Below are 17,022 nucleotides of genomic sequence, written 5' to 3' on the forward strand. Positions count from 1 at the left end.
TATCAGAATTAAAAATAAATCATTCTGTTTCAGGGAATGCTGAGCCTCCTGGGTCTAGAAAGTATTTGTTTCTCTTCTCAGCCAGACGTGGGAATTCAGCCTTTAGGATAAAGTATGGGAATTTTGATTGCCATTTCACTTCCCCCCACTCTGCCAACTCCCACTTCAATTTCCAGAAATAGATCTCGTCTACACTTAAGAGAGCATCTGTTTGAACAACCTGATAGGAAAACTACACTCACAGAAGTTAACTAGGGCAGGATTCCAACAGGCTCAGGCTTCAAGCACCTGCATCCTCGCCCAGGTCTGCTCTGCTTCACACACTGCCAGTCCACACTGGCTCAGTATAGAACAGTGTAACCCATATAAAGAGAGCCCATCAGTATTTTGGCATGTACTGGTGACTAAGGCAAGAGCCCATTGAGCTGAGAGTGTGACAAGCTACCATGATCCAAGTGCTCAGATGACAGCCCACGTCAACAGTGTCTCCAGAGCTGTGGATCACAGTCAGAGGCAGAATTGCAGTTCAATGTCCCAGAAATCAAGAGTATATGTTGGCATAATTAATACACTTTGTGATTGATTTAACGGTGAATTTTCCTAGAACCAGACCTTGGAATTCACATGGACTCAAACATATGCCAAACCACACTTGGAGCATTGATAATTTTCTGACACACTTTAATCAGTTACAGGGTATGCACAGAACTGCACTAGGGCAGCCAGCGCCAAACAAGTCAATAATTCTTTTCAACACCTGGAAGACAACCTAGTTTCCAAGAAGCATCATCTAATGAGGGGGACAATTTTAAAGCTCTAGCTATAGCAAATTAAACTGTTGTGGCACATAGGCAACTAGATAATATCATCAGCTAGCATTGCTCATTAGAGAAAGGCAAGAGACACTGTGCATGGATTTGTGCGTGCTTCCTGTAACACAACTAGTGGAGAGAAAATGGAATAAAGTTGAAGCAGTAATGAAAATCTGTGTTTATACAAAATAATACCATGCTTAACTCAAGAATAAATCATTTGCAAGTGTTGCTTTGCTAAACAGTTTGGTAGCTGACTTCTGTAAAAACAAGACAGGCCCTTGTGAGCAGGAACTGATTTTATTATTAACTCCTTAGTGTTATGATTACTTAAGTTATAGACAGAATGCAGTAACCCTTGATTAGGAACATCAGGAGAAGTTCAGTTCTCATGTCTTCCTACAGCTTATTCACAGCCTGGCTGAAGGAGGTATTGCTGGATGAATTGCTGGGTGAAGGGTGAAGAAGCTGCTCTGCAGACAAGACTGAGTTATTCCAGAGGTCACTGGCTTTTAGGTCACTGTGACCCTGCACAGGCTCACCAACAACTGCATTCAGCTCTGACACTGCTGCTCAGAGGAGCAAGACACAAGTAAGTGTGGAGCACAAATAGTGGTGTGGGAGAAAACCAAAACCACCCAGGACTGTCACATGCCCATTTCACTGGTGACTGCACAGCTCTGGGGCACTTGTGACCGTCTTCCAACGAGACAGGTGAGGTTGCTGAACTCCCAAAGCACCTGCAGGCCCAGCACTGGCTACACCTAGAGCCCCAGGCACCAAATGCAATGCATCACGCATCCCCAGATGAGGCAAACAACCCACATGGGCTGAAAAAATCCAGGAGAAAAAGCACGTAGCCACCCTGCTGCCAGCAGATTCCAGACCCCTGCAGCAGTGGATGGTGAAGCCAGAGCCACCCTGCCAGTGAGTCCCCAGCTGCCTGTGACTCAGGCTTGAGGAAGAGGGCTCCTGACCACTGGAAGCAGCCAGGCTTGCCTGGCATCTCCACTCAGACCCAGTGTAAACAACTTCACCCACAGCTCACACCTTGGCAAAAGAGATGAACCCCTGTGCATGTGTACTGAATTCCCAACAGGGCAAAAAAAACCTGGCTGTGGTTGGGTGACATGAATGCACATCCCACCCCTCTGCCCAGGTAACCACAGCAAGGTAAGGACAGCTCAGCTGCTTTGTTAACTGAGCTCAATTAGTCTGAGTGTTCTCCTTTATCACATTTCAGCAGCTCCCGGGATCAGGCAATCCTTTAGCAGATGTGGAACTGTACACTACAATCCCAGCTCTCTGCCTGATGCTGCATTCCCCAGAGCCATGAAGAAGCCTGAGAAGTATGACAATAAAAAGAGCAGACGTTCCCACCATTCAAGACTACGTGGCACATTTCTAGAGATTGCAGTAGAACACAAAAGGTCCTTGAAGATGCTGGGTTTATACAAAGGAGACAGGACGTGCTCCCCAGCCAGGCAGCCTGGATGAAGCTGCTGGTGGGATGGAAGGAGCAGACGGCCTCCAGCTGTCACAAGCCACTGCTCAAGTCTGGGCTGGCCACATCTCCATTTCTAAAGTCAGCCCTAACTCCCACACTTGTGATATTTTGCTACCACAACTGCTGGCCCCTAAGTGCTGCAACCATGTACCTGTTACCAGCAGGCACCAAAAAGTCTCTCTGCTTTCTACCGATTTCAGCTCATTCACAGTGGGACCATCAGAAATCAGAGCTGTTTGGCACTGGGACTGTCTGAACAAATACATGGGTTCTTTCCAGAGATGACAAACTGACAGTGCTACTGGAAGGCTGTGGGGCTGCAGCTGGCTTGGTTGCATTCCTCAACAGAAGAAAACCCCAAATTTCACACACACTTGTGGAGGACTTTCAGCAAAAGCTGCATGTGACATCATGTGACCTTGTGCAACTCAGGTTCTCTGCGAGCCAGCTCATTCTTCCCAGCCTTAGTATTTGTCATCTGCAGTGACAAATAGCAGTGATGAGATACACAGAGCGACTCTGGATCAGAGATCTCTTTGCAGATACCTTATCTCACAGGAGCTGCACACACACTTCCCCTCGCCACCTGCCTGGGCTGGCTGTCTCAGAACACACACAGGCTGCAGGACAGACATCCTCTCCTTGCAGCAGACCAAGACTTGCTCCCCATCTCACTCAGTCCAAGAGGGAGGGCTCAAGCACGAACTGTAGGAATCTCCTGGCTCAGACCCACCTCTTTCAAAGCACTGCTGCCAAAGTGTTACGCAAACTTCTTCAAAAGGCATCCCAACTGCTTAGCTGCCACCTCTACACTCCAAACTCAGTGCCAGCTCTGGAAAGCCTCATTAATTATTAGCAAAATTGGGAATCTAAAGACATTTTTAAAAAAAGATCCAGTCTCCTACAACACAAAAGGAAGTAAAAAACCTCACATGCATCACATCCGTGCTTGGGAGTAGTTACTGCTCCTTGCTGTCTCTGGAGGAGATTCCTACACTCAGAAGTAAGAAGCCCACAGGCTAAACTGGCAGCTAAGATTTGTGATTCCCTATTTCCCAGGCTTTTCCTAAGCTTTGTGCTATACTTTTATCCTAAGCATATTCAAAATGTAAAAAAGAAAAAAAAAATCAGACAATCTTTATGCAATATAGAGCACAGTCCACCCAAGGAGAGGAAGTACTTTTATTAAATTGCAAGTGGCCAAGTCTGTATGTTACGTGGGAGTTTCAGTCTGACCCCATAATTCTGAGATATTTACTTCCAGACAGAGCTGTTTACAACCAAAGACAACATTGCCATGCCCCAAACCATCCTCAGGCTTGCTTTCTATGGAATTTTGCCCACGGAGAAAGCGATAGGTCAGCGGAGGGGCGGAGGGGAAATGTATTAAAATAAGTCCTGGCCCTTGTCCTTTGAACTTCAGACCAACCCAGCGCATTTCCCAGGCCTAAGGCAGGAACTGCCCCGCTCCCAGCTCCCCAAGCAAGGGCTGCTCTGCCAGCCTGGCCCAGCAGCCCCAAGGCAAAGGCTCTGGTGGCTGCAGCTGGGCTGTGCCCTGTCCCAGCTGGGTACCATTCCAGCCCCGCTGCACTCGGCTTCGCCGAGGCCCCGTTCCTCTGGCCACCCTCAGCAACTCCTGTTTGTTTTGGAGGCTTTTCCCTCCTAAAGCTCTGCTCCCTGGATTCAAGTAAATCTAGCAATTTTATCCAAAAAAAAGTAAAAAAAGAATGTCGGGTGCCAGGGGATTGGTGGATTCCTACTGAACACTTCTGAACAGGTTTTTAGCCATGCGTCATAGCACGCAGCAAGAAGTTCCCAAATTTAATCCCTCTTCTTCACAGGGCAGCACAGCTCTTACAATGGAAATGCCTTCTCTCAGCTACTGCCAGGGAATTTGCCAGTTCACTGACACTTTTTCCCAATCCACCACCACCCCACAGCTCCTGCCCAGAAAGTGGCTGTATGAACACCTGCACCAGCAGTTCCTTGGAACAAGACCCTGTCAGACACATCTCTGACCCAGAGCTGTGCTGACAGGCTGCAGCACAGACACGACCAGTCTGTCTTGTCTGTTGACCCAAAAGAAAAGCACAAATGACTCAACTTCCACGATGAAGTAAACAATAATATGCAGGTCATCAAACTGGCTGTGTGACTGTAGGATCACAATTCACTTGCTGGGTCTGGATCTGTGCTTCAGCCAGACAGCTTCAAAGAGGAACACCTATGCCCCAGGTGCAAATGCTCTGCATCCCTTCTGATGATAGGTGCACCTCTTAGTTTTGGTTCCCCAAGACGTCCCCTACAGCTCTGGGCTCTTGGTTGCTATTGCCTGAAGATGCACTTCCCTACATTACGTGAATCCTGCCTTTCCAGAGCGTACAGCAAATTAGAGTTTACAAAGACATCTAAAAAGAACAGCATCCCTAATTTCCCATGATCTAGGGAGGATGGTTGCAAGGACAGCATTGGCCATTGATGGAGCTTGGGATTCAGGTTCTGAATTGGCCACGAAATCTTAAAGAGATTCAGACAAGTCACTAAATCCTTCATATGTACTGTTTGTTGAGATGGAAACACTGAGGAACAATATGCAACTGAGCAGGTGTCCAGAATTCAGATTTTAAAGTCTGTGTTGCTTTGGTGCACAGCCTGGGTGACACGAGCTGCCCAGTTGCCTGCTTGCCCCCAGCCCTCCTTGCTGCTGGGAGCTGACAGAGCCAGCCGTGCCCCAGCATAGAGCAGCACAAGCATTTCTGCATAGACACTCCCTGTATTCTGGGCTGTGGGCGTTCAGTGAAAGCCATCAGTGAGGAGCCAGGAACAATTCCCTCATTCAGGGTATCTCCAGCCCCCAGCCAGGCACACAGAGCCAGCTTCCAGGAGAGGTGAAGGTGTGGGGAGGAAGGGGAACTAGATTGCTTACACACAAAGGTGAAGGAAGGGCTCTTGCTCTGTCTAGAGCATTCCAAAAGCAGATGCCCAAAGGCTCAGGGCTTGTGATCTAGCTTTTATTATCTTTCTTCCCTTCTTTTAAGAAGAAAGCATGGCAGATGTTTGAGACAGGCTGTGGTTTCAGTTGCAGAGAAAAAGGATTCATGTCCTCAAGCCCTGCAGAGTAAATAACTCGGTACTCCTGCTGCCTACTCCCCATTCCATTCCCCAAAACAAACCAGGGTCCCTGTCACATAAGTGAGAGTTACTGTGTATGTTATGAGGTTCTGCATGACACTAATTTTCATCTGCATTTAAAAGAAGGCTCAGCACAGCAGCTGGAAGTTATACTGGGCTTGGCACAGAGCAGTACATTGCCCTACTTCCTCTAGCTGCTACACCAAGACAATGAGTTAAACACAACAGCTGTGTGGACAATCAGCTGAGGAGAAACCACATATGTCTGTAGACAGACCAGATTCTGTTCATATGAATCAATCCATTTCCAGCTCTGATTACCAGCAGTTTATAAAGCACCTCAGATTGCTACCAGGGCTCATGTCTTTCATTCATGTCTCCACTTTTCAGTCTAACCCCAAGCACATCCCTTTGTATGTGCAAGAACATGTGGAAAAGGACACATGCCCTAGTCTTAAACAGACCCAACCCCTTTCCCCTCCCAGTTAAAACATGTTATCTTAGCAAGCAAACACTTCTTTCTACCAAGTCACCATTTTACTCCTTATCAACACTAACCTGTTGGTTTCTGTTAAGAAGACAACCTCTCCTTCAGGGGCAAACAGTGTTCCTCTCCTTGGGGGAGCACTGCAAACACTTCCAAGGACCCTCTGACAAGGAATGTGAAGCTTGAATCTTTGCTCAACAGAGATAGCAAAACATGAATGCCAAACACTTCTCTTTGAAGAACTAGGCTAGAAGTTGCTCTGATTTCCATTTCAACCTCTAACACATTTAAAACACAGTAATTATCTTACAAAACTATCCACATTCACATCATTTAACATTTTAGACTATGAGCATAGGGCTGCATCACCCATGACTGCAGTGACAAGGGTGTCGGTCTGAGAGGACTTGACAGAGATGGAGGGCAAGTGAAGGTGTCCCCAACACATCCCTCAGCAGTTACAGTGCACTCAGCACCTCCTCCCCTCCTGAGGTCTGCACATGGTTGGTCATGGACCAACCAGCCATGTCTGACAAGCGTGGTAAGGAGCAGGCAAGAAGCAATAATGCCCCTAGAACAGGGAGCACAAGTTGGGACATTGCCATATTCAAAGGCAAAACACATGGGAAGGGGGTGAGAGCGCTCACAGGAAATAGAGGAGGAGCAAGAGACCAGCAGCTCTGTCCTTGTCAGTACAGTGACCGCCCTTGGTCACACCTGCTCTCTGCAGGTCTCCCTCTTGTCCCCTTGGGCTGTTGGGTCTGTTGCTCTTCATGCCTCACACACACTCCCCAATCACAGGGAAAAGGCTCCTTTCTAAACAGAATCTTCACCAACAGCAGCCATTCTTTAGGGGAGCCTGGCAGGGAAAAAACCAACCCATCGTGCACATCACGATTAGCCTTCAGAGCTTCAACAGCCTAAGAGGAGGCAAGAGGCAGCAGTGTCCCCCTGTGCAGCTGGCTTTGTGACCTCATTTGCAGTGGCTGGGAAAGGAAACCCATTCCCAGGAGAGTTTCACAATCTCTCCTTCCCTTCCCAGCGTGCAAGTCCAACAGCCCCAGCTCTTCCCACTCCAGCAGTGCCACCCTGCCAGCCACCAGCCCCGGCCTCCCACCCTGCCTGGCTCTGCACACTCCACCCAACCAGATTCCTGTGGCTGCTTCACCTGCCACTGAAACAGCAGAGAAACCTGCACGTGCCACCTCAGAGTCCGGATTATTGCACATCCCTGCCCGTGTTTAAAGGATAGATGCTTGCAAACTTAATTTCGTAAGCAGTAGGACAGATTTTGTAGTCAAATTCGTTTTCCCAGAACACCAATTCATTGCTCAACACCCCTCTTCAAGTCTATCCACCTCTATCATTACAGGATTTTCCTGCACAAGCACTCTGCCTGGCTAGTGGCAAGGATGAAGACTTCCCATTGCGAGGCATCAACAAGTTATCCCCACCAGAACAGGCACATATCCCCACATATCCCCTGTGCTTATTCGTAACAGCCCGCTTGCTTGCCCTCTCCACCTGCTCCTCAAGGCTCCCAACTCCCACATGTTCTCCTCCAGCCCAGCCTTCCCCCACACCTCACCAGCTCCAGGTGACTGCAGTCACCCCCCACACTGGGGACACCTCCCATGCACTGACCCAGCTGTGCTGTCACCTGTGGCTGCCCCGCAGGGCTGGCAGTGCCTCATTACCACTCCCACACCCGTCAGCACCAGCACAAAAAAGCACTGGCAAGGCTCCGCCATCAGTTGTGCTCGCTATTTATTCATCACACATGTGCAGAACATCCCCGCTGCTCTGAGGGAGCAGTGTGCATATTTAAAAAGACAATATACAAAACATAGCTGAATCTTAATGAATCTACTGCTTTGCTACTGGAACTGAATGGAATTGTGCAGACTCTGCCAGGATGGAGAAAAAAAAACCCAAACAAACCCAAACCAACTACACAATATTTCACTTGTAATATAATCCTTAAGATCGCTTTTGCACTGTATTATTATTGTGCTTATCAGGCCTGTAAAGCACCAGTTGTAAGGAGGGAAAGGATCAAAATGCAACAGGCAGCACAGTGCCAGCCCTGTCAGAATGCTAAAGTATTGCACAGTGAAAAAAACACACAGTCCTGGCAAAAGTTAACTTCACACAACATGATACCTCAACATTAGGAAATGAGCTAATAGCTCAAATACATCGACTGAGGTCTCAGCAAACCCTTCTGGTTTGACAGTAATAAGTATAAATGGGGTCTGACAGAAATACATTTGTTTAGGACCAAGTTCCCCATTTAAATGTTCGAGTTCCGTGAGGAGGACAGCAATTACAAGGAGAGTCCCGCTTCCTCTCAACAGGTAAAATTTACCGCAGAAATTTACTCCGTGCTACGCAAGGCGTGGATCCGCCTCCTCCAGGAGAGGTTTCTACACATCAGCAGGAGCAGAAAGCAAAGCGCACCCGCACACATCCGAGCGCTCCGTGCCCGGACACTTCATCCCATCCCTCCCGCCTCAGCTGGCAAGGAGCGCTCATGTTTGAAAAGCACCCAGCAGTGCCCACAGCAGCACGGCTCTGAGACGTGCCAGTCTCGGCGCTCATGACCACGCAGCATCGCGGAGGAAGCGCCAGAGCCATTGATTGAGGGGAAATAAATGGGCTGTGGGTGACAGCCAGCCCGGATGAGACCTGCCAGCGAGAACGCTGGGAGCTGCTCACCTTCCCTCTCCCTAACCACCAGAACTATTTGCGTTTAGAAAACAGGACACTCAACGCCGTGATTGTTCAGCCTGGCAGGGTGGGAAGTCCACACAGATGGGCGGCTTAGGACGAAAGAGGGAACGGGCAATGTCAGACAACTGAGCGGCTCCAGCAAACGCAACAAGCCGCTGCTTTTAAGTGGCAAGAAAAGGTCCCGATCTCCGGACCGGATAAAACGTGAAATGTTCCCACATCTCCCTCCTTCTCCTTCCCTTCCTAGCCGGTGCCCGGGGCAGGTACGCAGGGACTTCACATCCCCGGGTGGGAGCTGCCCGCGCCGCCCCGCACCTTCCCCATCGCTCCCGGCCCCACGGCGGGCACCGCTCCCCCTCCATCCCCGAGCTGACCGCGGCCCGGCGGCGGAGATCGCCTCCGCTGGGAGCCAGCTCCCGTCCCCAGCACCCATCCGCCTTCTCCTCCGCGGAGCGGGACCCCCGCGCCCCCGGCCCCGGGCACTGCGCTCGGGCCGCATCGCAGGGACCTTCCCCGCAGCTGATCCCGGTCCCGCTCTCGGGAAACATCGCCTCGGGAGCTGTCCCCGCATCCCTCCGCCGCCTTCCCACGCGGGGGGACCGCATTCCGCGGGGTCCGGTGTCAGCGGGTCCGTCACCCCCCAAAGACCGCAGGTCCCCAGAGCCCCCCGCCGGTCCCCGAGCGGGACACGGACACGCGCGACGCGCCCGTCCCCTCACCTTTGTACTTCTCCATGGCGATGAGCGGCACCGCAGCCCGGCGACTGGCGAGGGCTCCGGGACACGGCTCCGGGACACGGCTCCGCTCCGCAGCCGCCGCTCCCCGCCGCGCCGGCTGCCCGGCCCGCCCCGCCCCGCCCCGCCCCGAGCCGCGGGGCCGGCCGGGACCGGCGCTCGGGGCTGCGAGCGGGGCCGCCGCTGCCGCAGGGACCCGCCGCTGCCCCGGGGGGCTGCGAGCGCCCAGCCGCCCTCCCCGGCCCCGCGGAGAAGCGCCGGGCTGGGGGCCCCGGAGAGGAGGGCAGCGGGCGCTGCGGTGAGGCGGTCCCGGGGATGCCCCGTGTTTGGGATGCTCCCGGGGATGCCCCGCTGGCTGCAGTGTTCCTGCTTCTCCCGGGATAGCCGTGCATAGTCCCGGTGCCATGAGCCTGCCAGAGACCTGCTCCCTGCTCCGCGCTGGCGCGCTGGAAAGTTGGGTTCTCCTTCCACCCTGGGGTCACTGAATTCGGACTCTTTTTTCCAGTGATAGGACCTGGCTCCTGCACAGAGCCAATCTCACCAGAATGTGTCCCTCTCCTTGGGTTGCGGTGATAGTTTTGCCCGACTTCTGCCATGGCAGCCAGAATTATCTCCAAAGTGCACAAATGTGCACCCGTGGAGAAGTGGGCATCCAGTCTGACCTCAATATAAGGCACAGGTGACAGTCTGTCCTCAGGCTAAAGTTTTGGAGATGCTGAAGGAATTTAATGTGTATATCAATAGTGAGAACACTGAAAGTAACAAACGGCAAAGTCGATGACAGTTATAGGGGAAATTTTCTCTTCAAAATTAACACTGGTGTGGGAACAAGGAAGCCATACCTGGCTAGTACAGAGCCTTTAAGCAAGAGGTGAGGCTAACTGCCTGACCTGGGTGTGCAGCTCCACTGTTTCTGTGGAAAAATACGCAACCATTACCTAGAAAATGAGCTGCTCTCCTTGGTTCCTGTTAGATAAAGCACCCAGAAGGCTCACTGAAACTGTATTTCCCAATTTTTGGACCTGTCAGCCCACGAACCATTGACATCCATGGTCCAAGGTAGCCTGGAAAATGTCACTGCTGCACCCCAAGGCTTCATCATATGTCTCTCCTTACATTTTTTTGAAAGTAGCCATAAGCAGGTTCTCTTGGCTCACATGGAAAGCAAGCAGCCAGGCTGGATGGAAGAGCACTGTCCTGACATTCCTTGGGTCCCTGTGTGCTCCTCCTGTCCCCAGCTTCCCAGGCAGTGCTTGGTGGGGGTGACAGCTCTCACCTCTCTCTGTGGAACCAGAAAGTGACCTGAGCCACATGGGAGCTCTCCATACAAGAGCAAGGCTGGGTAAAGAGCTATTGCCACTCAAAGAAGCTGAGGCTGGAGCATCTCTCACATCTTGCCAGGGCATACCCACCACACAAAGAGACAGGCCAGCAGATAGCAGTCTGCAGTAACTAGAGAAAAATAAAAAAATATGCCTGCCATGTAGGAATACTTCTCTTAGGGCTCTTCCCAGCTGCTTCTTGGCTACAGCTTTCAAAATCTAGCAGGGTGGGCCTTGGCCTTTGAGGTGTGCCTCTCTATCTTGAAGCAGGTGAGCAGGCATTCTGAACTGAGCAAGGCTAATAAGGATAATACCAGTTACACAAACTAATTAAAGATGATTTTGAAAGATCAAAATGTCAGATACCTGGGATTCCTGTCTCCAGGACCCAGAGCCTTTACATTCCCTGCTTGTCCCTTCCTTCCCTTCCCATGATAAGGATGCTCTGGAATTCCAGGACTGCTGGTTAGGCCCATGGCAATTGCTGGACAAGTGACAATGGGACAAATAGTAATGCCAGAGGAATACAAGTTCTTCCTGTTTGCCCCCTTCCTCTTGCACTAAGAAGTACCTAAAATACTTTGGAGTATTCTTTTTCAAACAGGCTGTTGTGTTCTGGGGTTCAATAAAACTGGGAAATACTCAGACCCTGCTTAGAATGTGGAATTAATGTTCCTAGTGTTGGTGCTGAAATCAAGATGTTTACCACTGTGCTCAAGTAGAGCAAACACTTCCAAACTGGTTTTCCTGGTGGAGCTTCTTGAAGCCAATAAAATAACAGCCATCTACCTGTACACCCATATATTCCTTGCCTTTTTTTCTTCTTATTATTAATGATGCTTATTAGTGATGATGATTATTATCATTAATGATGACTCAGGCGTGAAAAGCCTGGAGAGCCAAGCTCATCTTGTTTAATTCCTTTTTTATGTGGCTGACATCCTATCATTCAGTGCAGAGGTTCATACCATAGTTGTCATGTTTTAATCCTTTTTTCCCTGCATATTCATGCTGTATTGATAGGCAGTCTGGCTGCTAGTGAAACTGGCACTTTTGGCTAAAGTTTTCCTGTACCATGCTGTGGCTTTCAACTGGTGTCATTCTGCTTCTCTGGACTTACTGCCTTTAGGCTCTTCTGCTTCCTGTGAAACAGAGCAGGAATCAAGAATATATTTGGAAGCCTAAATGAACTCTGTGAACAATTACAATGATTTGCTAAATACCTTGTGTAGTAGCATGATCCAAATAATCTATTTTCTCCACTGGCAATGCTAAACACTTTTCTTTTTTTTCCCCTAAGTACACTAAGCAGGTGTACAATGTTTCATTAATATTGTTGATTATTATTATTGATTGCTACACCTACCTTTTGCATCAGCAAAGTCTTTAATGTCTATATTTGTCTAAATCTTTGCTATGACTTTCTTCTCTTTGCTTGCACTTACTTTGCTTTTTCCCTGGTTTAAGCATGACACAAAGTGTGGTGAAAGTTATTGACCCCTCTGTGGTGAAAGCCAGAGGAACTCTGCCATGAGAACTTGTGTGCAGGTGCTCTCCACTGACTTCAGGGGAGTTGTGCTTGGTGGAGACTGTCAGGAAGAACCACACCTGACCTGGATAGTGCAGAGCTGCTCTCTGGGTATTTTCTCCCAGATATTGCTCATTCCAGTTGTAGCAATCCCTAGTGGTCAGACTTCTTCCTTTCTTCAGGGAAAATATTCCATCTGGCAGAACAAAATATAGAAATTTCCTCCACACTTGAAGTATGTATGTTGTTTCATGAGGCTTTCTCATGCACTTATCAATATTGTAAAAACATGGTTCAGGAATTTACTCAACAAGACCGAGTTCAGTCAGAGGTAGAGTTAACTTGGTTCTGTTAAGCTACTGAAAGATGGGAAGGTGTGTCAAATACTCCACTTGTACAGGCACCTGGAGGAGAGATGGAGGAATAAGATGTCTTGGCAGACTGGGGTTAGCAGGGAGATCTCAGATCATGGTGTTGCACTTGTGTCCTCTTTGCTTCCAGATATCATCTTGGGTCCCTACTTAGATCAAGGTGTAGTAGTGGACATCTGTGGTCAAGGAGATATTAAACTTTTTCAGAGACATTTGTGCAGATGTGGGCTTTGTGACAGACCTGAGCTGAGATTAAAGCTGAGGTATGTCCTACAAAATGCCAAGAAATGAAGGAGCCAAAGACTTCTTCACACTGGAGTCTCTGGCTGCAATGCTGGGCTGTAAGGCTGACAATATGTGAGGTGGGAAAATTCTTGTTGTCCATCCCTCTGAACAGCAACAAAGCCTGTGGACCTAGGGACAGCTGAGCCAGCAAAACAACATTGCTGTCTCTGACAAGGAGAAGTCTCTGTCCTCCCACTGCTTCTGGCCAAATTATCTCTCTCTTCCTAGTGCCATTTTCACTGTCATTGCACCAACTTCCACACTGAAATGACAGAAAACTGAAATGGCACATTCTTGTCCCACCTGGGGACAAGTGGAGCCAGGCAGGATTGGGACAGTACCAGGTAAATGGCAAGAACCTGCAGCTGGATGGAAGGAGGAGACCACTGAGCAGGGGAACACACAGCTAGAACTAGATAGAGCAATCATCAGTCACAGCTCAGCTGTCTCTTTCAAAGTGCCCCCAGTCTTCCTTTTAGGTGGGAGTACTGGCATGAGTTCAGGATGTTTATGGAGCCCCCATCAAGGTCTTTGAACCCTGATCTGCTGAATCCTGCTGGTTTTCCAGATTTTCTGATTTAAGGGATGAAGGGAAGAGTTGGTTTTGGGAATTTGAATGGCGTTCTCTGCGTATTCTCTAAGGAGATCTGAATAGCTGGACCCTGCCAGCTGTCCTGATTGATGTGATCAAACACTCTGCATCCCATGCTGAAACTCTGAGCCAGCCAGGCCCTGGGAACATGATTTTCTCTGAGGGGCTGTGATAAATGGTATTGCCACGTGGCTGAGTGCAGAAACATGTTGAAGATCCTGGGCTCTTCAGGAAGCATGAGCAGCAATCTTTCCCCAGAAGTAATCCCTATGGGTGCCTTACAGCAGACCAGACTAGTTCCTTGGTTCCAGGAAGGCACTGGCAGCCTGCCAGGCTTCAGTCAGTGGAAAAAGGGCCAGAAGAAACAGAGAGGCAGATGGGTCACTAGGACAGTGTGGTTGTTCCAAGCAGAGCTGCTTGCTGAAACGCTCTGTTGGAGCACATGAATCCTTCACCTTTGATGATTTTTAAGTATGTTGTCTACGGGTGCCTCTTTTGAAGTCTTTTTGCTTCCCTGTGAAGAATTTCATTATTTCAGCCATAAAAGAGGTGACCAAATTCTCCCCCAGCTGAAGCTGGCCTTAGACCACTGTTGCTCCACTGACTTCTGTCCAGCCATTTCTGACTGTCACCGATGAAAGGCAAGACAATCAACCCTAACACAAACAAAAACAGAGCTGTTTAGCTGCTCAGCTATACAAAAGCTTCATCACTGATACATTCCAGCAATGTTTTGGATTCTCTCAGACATTAACTGTTTCAAAAGAGCATGGCTGGGAAGAGGGTGGCAGGAGGGAGGGGGGGATTTCCCATTAAGGACAGCAGGACCAGATGTCTTTTTGATGAGCTTCTCTTGGCTTCCCATTCTTTGACATTTCCTTTTCAGTTGTTAAGTCCAAACTGCTTGTAAGCCAAATTACAGGGAGTTCTAATAGCTTGAATTGTTTTCTTTCCCTTGACAGACAGAATACCTTCTTGTGGCCAAAGTATGAGGCTTGCTGACCAGACAGTGTGCTCAACAGCCACAGCATTTGTTCCTCCTGAAGCTCTTTCTTCCTCGTACTGTTTTGCTATCCCAGACCCTCTACCCACTCTGGAGAAGCCCCTGAGCTTTCCTTTGGCAATGTTCAATATCATAGGAGCCCAAAGCATGCTTTGTTGCCTTTCCCTGCAAACTCCTCATAGGGATGCTCACACCAGCAGATCACCCCCATTATCAGTGCACTGTATTGCAGCTTGTAAGACCCCCAGGCACCACAGGACGTGGCCATCAGCTTCCCAACAGTTTTTGATATAAAGTTCTGATGCATACTTAGCCCTGTGTGCTGGTGCATCATCCCTCCATGAGCCCCCTGGCTATGATCTCAGAAATGTTCCTTAGGTCTTGGCCTTGAGGAACAAACAGCTGGGCTGAGCTCCTCTGGAGCTTATCAGAAACACTGTCTGCTCCCAGGAATTAGTGCTGTCTAATGAGCCCCTGTTTTTTACAAACAGCCTTGGAAACTTATTTTTCTTGACTGAATAACAGCCCAAGTGGAACAGCATTTTTGTAATTGAACTTTCTAAGAAAGACACTGACCTGAATTGCAGCCAGGGTGGAATATTATGTGACTAAAAGCCAAGTCTCTTGTGACCCTATGCACAGCAGTCCAGAGGAGCCCTCTGGGCTCTCCTGGAGCACAGGGGCTGCCCCAGCACTGCCCTTGTACTGGGGTCTCTCAGAGCCACAGACTCCCACATTTGCTCTTCTTGGAGGACCAGCACCAGACATTGACAAATCCTGGGCTGATACCCCCAATTCCTGGAGGCTTAGCCTCCCTCTCACCTGTTCAGAAGATGCAAAGGATCCAATGTTGAGTGCTTCCCTGAATTTGAGGGGAATTTTTCACAGGGATACACCTTGCACAGACTCCTTTAGACCTGTGTGTGTGCAAGTGTGAATATGCCACACCAAATGTACTGGGGATGTTGCTCTCCTAGATCCTTAAGTACTTTAGATTTTTAATTAAGCTAGGCCTGTGAGTTGCTGTTCTGCTTACAGTAAATTCTACATGAATGCTTTGTTAAATTCTTTAACTTAAGCTATTGATTAAGTGCTGTTAAGTTTAAATGCTGTTAAACCTTTAGGCCTAAACCATTGGTGAATTTTGGGGCTCTGTTTGGCAAGGGGGTTCCACTGTGAACCTTGTGACTCAATGGGAGGGTGCCCCTTATTCCTTTTTATCCTCACCCTTTCCAATCCTTATGCTTTCCCCAACCCCTCCTCCCAGGCTCCACATGGATAATTTTGGAGTTGATTTTGGTTTTAGATTGACTTTAGATTTTAGTTTGCTTTTTCTCTGTGTGCTTTAATCACCTAAGAACTGCTAGAGTAAACCTTGCCAGTGAACTTTGTTGTACTTTCTCTTCCATATTAAACCTGCTTTTGCTGATGCCTTTGCTGGTGATTCTTTAAGTGACCAAAACACTCATTCGTGATGTGGTCCTGTTTTTGAGGGGATAAGAGAGGAAATTATGGCTTTCAGCTGAGTTAGAAACTTCATCCACTCTTACAGGTTTTACCAGTAAGCCAGCATTGAGCAAAGTCTCTCCCAAGTTAGAAGAAAAAAATCTGTGTGGACCCTCAAGCTGTAGATGGAGGACTTGCCTGAACAGAGCTGACCTCTTGGCACCTTTCAGCACCAGGAAAGATTACTGGGGTGAGAAGAAAAACTAATTTTATTAAAATATGGGAAAAGATTAATTTATATGTCTTGATACGTTTTCACTAGGATTTTTTAAGCCTCCCCCATCATCGCTGCAAACTGTGGTCTGATGTCAACTGTGAGCTTGCAGAAGGCTATTTATTCTGGCATTTTCCCAAAAAAGAGTATTTTTCAGTCTGCAGCTTTCCTTTAGGCCTTAACCAGTTCTACTCAGTCAAAGTCAAGGAGCAGAGCTTCTGTGGTCAGCACTGCTGAGGTGGGCAAGGGGAAAGAATGAGAACCTGTGGTTGTACAGCACCAATAAACTGCATTTTGGTTCAGTGGAGGCTGAGCACTATGGAGGAGTCCAAGTTTCCTTTCCTGCTATAAATATTAGATGTTAGGGTGTGCCAAAATACCTGCCAAAGTGGAATTAACTACTAGGTAATAAATAAGTTTCACCCATGTCGGTTGAGTCTTCTCTCTTTTTATTTTTGTTCCTGTGAAAAGAGATTTAATCAAGAATCAAGAAATCTGCCTTGGTAAATACCAAAAAAATGCAGTTTCTCTTTTCACACATAGAGCTGTGGAGCTGAATTTCTCCTGCCTTCCCAACCATCATTAAGTATTCTGTTTAAATAGGCCAGCTTCATGCCATCTATAATGAAGTTATAGTGTATTGCTCTGTTATGAATGATGAAGCTGTTGTGTCCTACGGGGAGAAAAATCGCTGTAATCCAACTTTCCTTTTGAAAAGGCCTAATGTATCCACATGAGATCTTCTGGCAGAGACAACTGAGAGAATATAAATAGAAGCTTAAAAGAGGAAGGAGGG

The 17,022-nt window shown here is 48.5% G+C and overlaps 1 protein-coding gene across 3 annotated transcripts in view; it reads right to left on the reverse strand.

Moving 5' to 3' along the window:
* Positions 1–9,507, reverse strand: part of AFAP1L2 (actin filament associated protein 1 like 2) — a 63,972-nt gene extending 54,465 nt beyond the window's left edge. For all 3 annotated transcript variants that reach the window (XM_021525949.2, XM_021525948.2, XM_021525947.2), the window contains exon 1: positions 9,391–9,507. In XM_021525949.2, coding sequence (XP_021381624.2) covers positions 9,391–9,406 — 16 coding nt within the window. In that variant the 5' untranslated portion in view covers positions 9,407–9,507. The remainder of the gene's footprint in view (positions 1–9,390) is intronic.
* Between the last annotated feature and the right edge of the window lie 7,515 nt (positions 9,508–17,022).

This window comes from Lonchura striata, chromosome 7 (assembly GCF_046129695.1).
Source record: "Lonchura striata isolate bLonStr1 chromosome 7, bLonStr1.mat, whole genome shotgun sequence".
NCBI classification, from domain to species: Eukaryota; Metazoa; Chordata; class Aves; order Passeriformes; family Estrildidae; genus Lonchura; species Lonchura striata.